Raw genomic sequence first — 9,646 nt, forward strand, 5'->3', positions numbered from 1 at the left:
CTATAGGATCAATGATGCATTATAAACATATTGTTAATATGTATTATAATCTGCTTGTAATGAATTTTAACGGTGATCAAACTGTGATGAAAGGGTGATTATATAGCATTAAAACATGAGTATAATGTCTTATAACTTTGAGAATTAACAGGGGCTCCCCAAAAACGCCAACCCGCAACAGAACTACCAATATTTTTAGCTTTTAATAAGCAGACATGGCAACACTGAGCAATATGCTTACTTTGACCCCTATATAGGGGAGGACACACACACACGCACACACACACACACGCACGCACACGCACGCACACACACGACACGCACGCGCACGCACGCACACACACACACACACACACACACACACACACACACACACACACACACACACACACACACACACACAGTCAGCACGGGTATAGCAAGCAATCTTGAGTCAGCCTCTCTCTTGTGTCCGCCCCCTCTCCTCCTCCCTCGACGTCGATTGGCCGCTCGCTCTGTCACTCAAGCCCACGCACGGCACGCGGGGGGATATTCCAACATTTTCCAAGTACAACAAGCGCGTCACCGCTGCCTCCTTGGCCAATCGGGGCGCGTTTTCCTCATGACAACGTGGGATTCCGCGAATTTGTTTCTTGGAGTTGAGAGAGGGAGAGAGAGGGAGTGGGAGAGAGAGAGAGAGAGAGAGAGAGAGAGAGAGAGAGAGAGAGAGAGAGAGAGAGAGAGAGAGAGAGAGAGAGAGAGAGAGAGAGAGAGAGAGAGAGAGGCGCTCCAACAACCATGCAGTAAAATATAGGACAAGTTGACGCATGTGTCACAGACTCATAGAGAGGCGCGAGGACACAACAACTCCATCGATTAGGCTACTATGGGGAAAACGTCCTTGGTTTTTAATCTGGTAGGCCTATAGTAGCTCACTATAGCTCTATAACGGACCAGATTATAGGTTACATGGGGGAAACTCTAACGCTTTATTTAAGGGAAAGAATAGCCTGTTTATTTACCTCATAGTCATAAAAAAATCGCTATCTGTGCAGGACTGATTGAGTCACATTGGAAGAAGACAACACGTGCAGCCTAGGTTTTTTTGATAACGGTTAACCACATGTTTCATGTGGCGAAGAGGAGGAGGAGTGCGTGGGGCGCGCTGATTTATTTATCATCTCTCTAATTGGATTGATTTTTTTTTTTTAGAGTTGGAGAGGTGCGCAGCAAGCAATAAGCATCATCATCATCAACATCTGGGTCTCGTGATCATTTTCACAGCGGATCATAAACAATATTGAGTGTCTTTTATGGACGGTGGATTGTTAAAGTCAAGATGATGTCGGAGCCGGAGGAGGTGGATCGCGTCGCCGCCGCAGGGACGCATCGTCGTCAGCTGCAGACCACCCGTTGTTGTCTCTCATCATCAGTCCCCCCGGGGACCGACGACGTCTTCGGCTGCTGTCCCGGAGGGGCGACGCCGACACCGGCACCTCTGACAGAGGAGGAGGCGGAGGAGGACACCGCCGCCGCGCTGAAAGACAGCCAGGAGAACAGGACTTTACTGATGGTGGCGATGATCCTGCTGGACCTGAACAACGCCGATCGCCATCGTCAGGACCCGGTGGTTGACCCGGTCAAGGGGGCTTCTTATCGGCCGAGCGCGGGACACCAAACCCGGTGCGCCGCCGGGGACGCACCGGGTTTGGTGGCAGCTCGGTCGTCGCGGACGCGCAGGAGGAACCCGAAACAGACAGTGGCCGTGGCGCCGGCGGCCAAACCGTCCCGGAATCCCGACAAAAGGGCGTTATTAACCGGCTCCACCACCACCACCACCACAGCGCCCACGGGAGCGAGTGGGACGGGACATCATCAGCGTCGGACGAGTCGTCATCACGACTCCTCGCCCGAGAAGAGACACTGCTGTCCCGTCGCGGGCTGCGGGAAAACCTACGGCAAGTCGTCCCACCTCAAAGCGCACCTGAGGGTGCATACGGGTGAGTGGGTGCACGGATATGAATGCATGGATGGATGGATGGATGGATGGTGTTGTTCATGTGACTGACACAGTGAGTCCAAACTATCCATTTCTGATGATATACTTTACTGTTGCAACAGCCAACAACACACAGGAAAACTATAAACACAATTCTATTCTTTTTTTTTTTCTTTTGCGTAAAATGAGAGGTTTCTCTCCACCAACCCACTGGCTGTTTGTTTTACAATAAGCTGCAGCTCAGCCTCTTTCTCTCTCTGTCTCTCTCATCATGCAGTCAGTCAGACATTGAAATCTGATATTTATTGAAACTGTTCAGGCGACAGTTCATGTCAACTGACACGAGCATGCTTGCTTTCTTGCGTGCCAAGGAGAGAAAGAGAGAGAGAGAGAGAGAGAGAGAGAGAGAGAGAGAGAGAGAGAGAGAGAGAGAGAGAGAGAGGGAGGACACGCGGTATGTTCTTGCAAATGAATAACAGATTATAGGAAAGGAAGGGGCCCTCCTATGAATTAGCACAGTTGGTGGGGGGGTGTGTGACCGCAGCCGGGTGTGTGTGTGTGTGTGTGTGTGTGTGTGTGTGTGTGTGTGTGTGTGTGTGTGTGTGTGTGTGTGTGTGTGTGTGTGTGTGTGTGTGTGTGATGTTGACACGCACAAAGATTATATGTTCTGGGAAAGTAGGCCTGACTGTAAACGCCACCGCCCATGCTCTGCATATATCCGTGTGACACGGAAACCACTTTATTCAGATATTATAGTAAAGTAATCTAAAATAGGCTCTGGCTACCATAGACCATATGGTGATGTGATTTGACGTGACAATAATGCTGATTCTGATTCATAGCTATAGGCTATAACACCACAACAAGGTCAGCTATTATTACATGTATTAGATGTATAGGCCTATATAGGTGCCCATATAGGCCTAGATTAGGTAGCCTATATAGCTATATCAATCAAGTGCTACATATAACAGCATAGCCTATAGGCTTTCTAATTGCATTTTTAGGCTAAGTAAGTTGGGGAGAAAAAAAAGCTGCAGACTATGCTTTATGCATAATAGTGTAATAGCACATTAGACCTGTCATAAACGATCTAACTATTATAAGTAGGCTACCAATTCTCAATTGTCATCCTTTTTATTTTTTATGAATACACTATTATAATTAGGCTACTTTTCACATTCAGGATTCAAATTCAAACCTCACCTCACTCAAAACTTATCTGCTACTTTTGATGCGTTTGTGTAAAGTAGGCCTAGTTGTAGGCTTATGAAGTACGGCCGTTCATTCGAGATACCTTCTGCCCGACAACAACGAAAAATATGAGTCAACACATGTGGGGTCGCTGCGACATTGCTGCTCTGTCCCCACATGTTGTGCTGTCCGGAGATAACCCTCCTCCTTCCTTGCACCACTACGCTTCCTCCTAGTGACGTCATCTCCCCCGGGGTTGTAAACAACACGAGACGTGCAGGAGAGAGAGAGAGAGAGAGAGAGAGAGAGAGAAAGAGAGAGAGAGAGAGAGACCACGTGGGTGGGTGGGCGTGCTAGTGAACTCTGTGGTTTTTATAAGCCAGATTTATGAGCTTGTAAGCATGTGCTATTTTTGTTTTGCATGGGCTTTGTGCAGTGCAGTTTTTTTTTTTTTTTAACCTAGTGTAAAAGTATGAATACTGCTGTGTAGAAACACAAGTCAAAGCAGTGGTTCTCAACCTGTGGGTCCCCAAATTATTTTGGGGGGTCCTCAGATGATAAACTTAATGTGCAACGTTGTTTTCTCACTCAACAGTAAACAAACCACCGTAAAGTTTAAGTGTATAGACTGGGTAACTGCACATTTTAAGGACTTTTTAATACTTCTAAAATGACAAATTAAACATTGGCCAGATTGTCAAATATTAGAGGCAGACAATTGTGAAAATAGCAGATCTACATGCTCAAAAAGCCTCGCAACATGAGGCGTTGTGAGCATGTAGATCTGCTATTTTCACAATAGAACCGTGTTAAACAAAATGTAATGCCTCAGGTTAAAATATGATTACGGTATTTTGGGGGTCGCAGCCTGAAAAGGTTGAGAACCACTGAGTTAAAGTATGGTAATGGTCTGTGGCTGTGCATGTCTTTTATGAGCGTGCTGTTATGACTCTATGAGTATTTGTCAGTCAATAAATGTTTTGCCAAATTGTGTTCTTATAAAAAAAAAAAAGGTGCTGAGACGAGCAGGACTGGTTTCCTGCTAACAATTGAGAAACAGCTTGGGCTGATCAAAGCTTTTTGTACTCTGCAGCACTGCAATCATTCTGTTTTTTGTGTCATTGACAGATCTTTTATTAGATACACATGTACACATGTAAATGCATACAATATTACACCAGTCCAGCACCAAAGATTGCATATCGTCTACTTGATCACAGTGTCACACAAAAGCATCACAAGTAGCAGAACTATAAGCTTAAAAGTGGCATGTTTTGAGCTTATACATAGATCTGCTACTTTTGATGCTTTTGTGTGGGTAGCGCCGACCCAAAATGTGCCAAAATTCGGTCCATTATGTCTCCCCTTTAATTATGCCAAATGGTATTGTGTTTGATATCATTGTTATCGTTGATTTGTCACCTTTACAACGAGGTACAGCTTGTAAGGATCTGGCTGGTATGCGCGGAATGAGCAACACAGCCAAACGTGTGTGTAGCGCCCCTCCAAAAATGGTCAAAATGACCTGGCAGGCCTGCAATACTGTTCTTTTGGTGTTCACCTGTGTTGCTTGGAGCATCGAATGATTGCACTCTCCCACAGCAATAAGGTAAAAAAACAAACAAAAAAAACACATATTGGCCATTTTTACACTTTGTTAATTTTAAGCTCAGTGTCAGGGAAGCCCAAAACGAGAGTAAATGCAAGCAGAACAGTATTGCAGGCCATTTTGGCAACATTTTGGTCGGCGCTACACACCCGTTTTGCTGTGTAGCTCATGCCTCGAATGTCCCATGCTTACAAGCTGTACCTTGTTGTAAACGTACAGTAAAGGCGAATCAACGATAACAATATATAAAACACAATACAAATTGGTATTAAAGGGGAGATTTAATGGACCGAAGTCAAGTTTCCTTTCTTTTTGTGCTGAGTTTAATGGATGTGGATTACTCATCCAATGCAAAAAAAGTCAAAAGGTGCAAGTCAACAGTTAAAAAATGTGTGTGTGTGTGTGTGTGTGTGTGTGTGTGTGGACAGGTTTATATTACTTTGTGAGGACCAAATGTCCCCACAAGTATAGTAGAATTGGAGAAATAGACATTGTGGGGACCAAATATTAGGTCCCCACAACGGTTAGGGTTAGGTTTAGGGTTAGGGTTAGGGATAGAGGTTATGGGTAAGGCCACAGGAAATGAATGGAAGTCTATGTAATGTACCCACAACCTATGAAAACTAAGCGTGTGTGTGTGTGTGTGTGTGTGTGTGTGTGTGTGTGTGTGTGCATGTGCTTGTGCGTTTCCCTCCAGGTGAGCGCCCGTTCCAGTGCACGTGGCCCGACTGCGGCAAGAAGTTCTCGCGCTCGGACGAGCTGACGCGCCACTACCGCACGCACACGGGCGAGAAGCGTTTCCGCTGCCCGCTCTGCGACAAGAGCTTCATGCGGAGCGACCACCTGACCAAGCACGCCCGCCGGCACGCCGGCTTCCATCCCAGCATGCTTCAGTGCTCCTCCGCCGCCGGTGGCGGCGTTGGCGTCGCCACCAAGAGACGGCGGTGCTCCGTGTCCGTCTCCTCCACCGACTCGGGAGACCAGAGCCCCGCCGGGCTGTGAATGAAAACGCACAGCATGTGATAGTGTGCAGCAGCGGTTCTCAACCTATGATTTTTTATTTAAAACATTCTTTTTTTTTGGGGGGGGGGGGGTCCTCAGATGCCAGTGAAGTGACAATTTTAACTGACTTTTAAGACCTTTTTGAACGTAAATCAAAGACAAGACAAGAGACCATTAGCTGCATCAAAAGTAATCAACAAAAATGGGTACAAATGTCTCCAAACTGTCAAATTATTACGAATATCAAAATAATAATACGTCTTTTAAATTGCCGATTGCGAGCCGTTGTGAGCTGGTAGATCTACTATTTTCACAATATTTATCTGTGGAACCAACTCAACTCCTACAATTCCAAGTGCTTGTCAGGGTGGTTGGTCCCCAGTTCAAATATGATATTTCATTTTGGGGTGGGGGGGGGGGGGGGGGGGGGGGTTGTCACAGCCTGAAAAGTTTGGGAACCCTTCGGTACATGCTGTAGTTTAGTAGACGCATTATGTCCAGTGTCCACCTGCAGGACACATGAAAACACATGGCACACGGACACGGCAGTGAACTCAGGAGGAAGAGCGGCCGGCCACTTGGTAATCAGAATGTTCCCGGTTCGATCCCCCTGGCTTTAGTGTGGAAGTGTCCTTGAGCAAGACACTGCACCCCTAACTGCTCCTGATGAGCAGGGTTGGTGCATGGTTTCCTCTGCCGTCGATGTGTGAATGTGTGTTTCTTATTTTATTTTATTGAATGAATACTTTGTTGGTCAAATGTAAACGGTACATCGTACAGTCAGACATTAAGGCTAAAAGGATAACACAAAAAGAAGTCTTGGGGACTTATTTCCATTATGGTCCTATATCAATTCATCAACATATCATACACATGTAACACATACATGTCAACAACAAATACAAACACTGTTATGCACAAAAGAGGGGTTAAATTAAAACATTTCAGTGAGTGAAAAAGAATCACCATTATACCGCTGATGAGCTCTTGATCCACTCTAATCCACATACACACCAAGGCAAATGTGCGCTTCTCCCACAAAAATGCCACATAGTTGCCACAAGACTGCTTATTCACTTACAGTATTAGCCCTATTCACGGCCCGCCCACTCAGCAAATTTCTCAGCAACTTCCTGGTGCTGACGTCAGTTTAGAAGGGGAAACTATAACAGAAATAGCTGGACTTAAAGCCAACAAATCATTATTTTGAACGGTAAAGTAAATTATAATGCTTTGTGCCTTTTACTATTTTGTGTTCTTGATCATGCTAGCCGTATTTTATACTTTTCTATTCGGAAATTGCATTAAATTTGCGATTTCTGTGTTAACTCTATGGGCTTTTAGCAGGGGTTTACCCTTCAAAACATGACTTCAGCACCAGGGGGATGCTGAGTGGGCGGGCCGTGAATAGGGATAATTGCCAGAACTTACCTGACTGTTCTATTATTTGCCTTACTCGTACTCAGTTATGACATAGGTCTTACTGATGACTGTTTATGAAAACTGTCATTGTGTAAATATCTTTGTGAAAGCGCTGATAACCCCACAATATCAATATCAAGGTATTTGGTAGCCTCTTGAAAACCAAAATGCTACCACTTTCCACATTCTTCCCTTTCTATCCTTGCGAGGACATCTTGGTTCTCACAAGATAAAAAGTACTCGGACGCATGCACACGCACACACAGAGTTAACTTGCCACTGCAAGACAAGGTGAATGTATAAATATTGTTATCGTGTAAATAGATTGAATTAACTATTTTGTCAGATAGAGCATATCGTCGTTGTCGGATGAAAACCTTGTATGTCCAAAACTTTGCATTTATCATTTTAAAAATGATTTAAACTTGTGAAAACAGCCGATCTACAAGCACACAACGCCTCGCACCGCGAGGCGTTGTGTGCTTGTAGATCTGCTGTTTTCACTACTTTTGTGCGACGGCCTTGTACGATGAAGCAGGGCTTTACTTTGCGAAAGAGCGTACAAATTTGAAACTTGGGAGATACGAGGTTTCCACCCGACAACGACGATATTATACTCCATATAACTACAGGGTAAGAAGGCAACGTTTATGATAATGGAGAATTAATGAGTGTGGGGAATTTAATTTACTTCTGCAATGAATAAAATCAGGTTTACTGTTGTGGATGATAGACGACACACATAGTTGGTAGTTGGTGTTCTCAACTTGAAGATGAAATGATCATGTCATTGCATTAAAGCAGCACTATGTAACTTTCCTGTTCTACCCCTGATTTGAACCCGGTTTCCTTGCACAAGTGCTGACATTTTCACCATTGAGCTAATAGAGCCTGCCTGCGCTTGCTCAGGGAATAAATGGAATCTGGACCATCAGGTCAAAATTCGTGTCAGATCCTGTGTCTATAGGTGAGACATGACTTTTGACACAATATAAATGTGTCACAATTGTATAAGTTACACGCACTACCATACAGATTGGCCAAAATAAAATGTTATTAATTACTAAAAAGTTACGTAGCGCTGCTTTTATTTATTTTTTACAGTAACATTACCGGATTGACGTGGTCATCATACAATACAAAACCTCACACATGTTCTTTTTCTTCTTTTTTAACATATTGTACATCAGGGGTCTTCAACGTTTTCAGGCCAGGGACCCCTTAGCTGAGAGAGAGAGATGAAGCAGGGACCCCCACTACATATTGTATAAAATTGTGTTGCAGAAGAAAGATTTTCATAGATTTCTTAGACAGCTTAGACTTGTTTGACAGCACTGTCATCATGTTGGAATATTATGTATTTTCAGACATTTAACCACTTGAACCATCAAATACTTTAGTCTGCTCTTCTTTGCCAACAATAGCAGATCTACAAGCCGCGAGGCGTTGTAAGCTTGTAGATCTGCTATTTTTGGGTAATGTTCCACTCAGAATAGGGATGCAAGGGTGGTTAATGTATAACACATGATCCTATCACACATAGATTTGGAGGACCCCCTGTAGTAACTCTGAGGACCCCCTAGGGGTCCCGGACCCCCTGTTGAAGACCCCTGTTGTACATAATAATCTGCACATAGGAATTATTTTCTTATTTTGTCTGCATAGCTGGATATTCTTACACGGTGGTAAAGGGAACACGGCACAATTCTTAAGAGTTTAATTAAACTCAGAGAGCGTACAAACGTGGTTACATTTGTAAGTTACAAATGGATACATTAGCACTGAGTGGTATTACTGTGAAAGAGTGACTCTCTGGGTCCTAATTCACACTAAGAGGGCGTGGTGCCCTTTTCAAGTTTTGCCAACAGCACAGCTGTGTACTTGAATGGATAACTAACTTTTATTTGAAATATTGCCACTTCTTCCTGGTGTTCATCAAAGAAGGTCTCAGCAAGAACAGTCACCAACGTCATTTTCGTCATTTTAGGCTCCATGGGACGCCGCCATGACACTTTGGGTGGCGGAAGTGCCACCCAAAATAACATTAGCGTCTATGAGCACTTCGTCACTTCCGCCACCCAAAAGTGTCATGGCGGCGTCCAGGCGGGGTCCCATGGTGTGCCAACATCCGGGTGTTGTCCCTTCCTGCCTAACCTTCCTTGGTGTTCATATTGTCAGGGAATAATGTTAATTATGCAAGATTATTGCTACTTATCCCTGCCCCCAGGTGGTATAACATTGAAGCACATGTACAGGAAAATAAGGTTATGTGTACTATCAAACATATAGTACACATAACCACAGTATCTCTGTAGCCATTAAACGAAACAGGTATTTCTTACATTGATGCTCCTACATATTATCATGCAAGCACCAGTTAAAGTTACTTTCCATCCCTCATATACTGTATGCACAGTGCACATCCCATAACCCACACACTG

The 9,646-nt window shown here is 44.4% G+C and overlaps 1 protein-coding gene across 1 annotated transcript; it reads left to right on the plus strand.

The window, feature by feature from the left end:
• Nucleotides 1-923: 923 nt before the first annotated feature.
• On the plus strand, nt 924-5,783 carry klf9 (Kruppel like factor 9; the record flags this gene model as incomplete). Its single annotated transcript, XM_080737866.1, has 2 exons — nt 924-1,979; nt 5,479-5,783. Exons 1-2 carry the CDS (start codon nt 1,319-1,321, stop codon nt 5,781-5,783), a joined length of 966 nt encoding a protein of 321 aa, XP_080593992.1. The 5' UTR covers nt 924-1,318.
• Nucleotides 5,784-9,646: the final 3,863 nt, after the last annotated feature.

Source organism: Nannobrachium achirus (assembly GCF_963921795.1).
Source record: "Nannobrachium achirus genome assembly, chromosome: 12".
Taxonomy (NCBI): Eukaryota; Metazoa; Chordata; class Actinopteri; order Myctophiformes; family Myctophidae; genus Nannobrachium; species Nannobrachium achirus.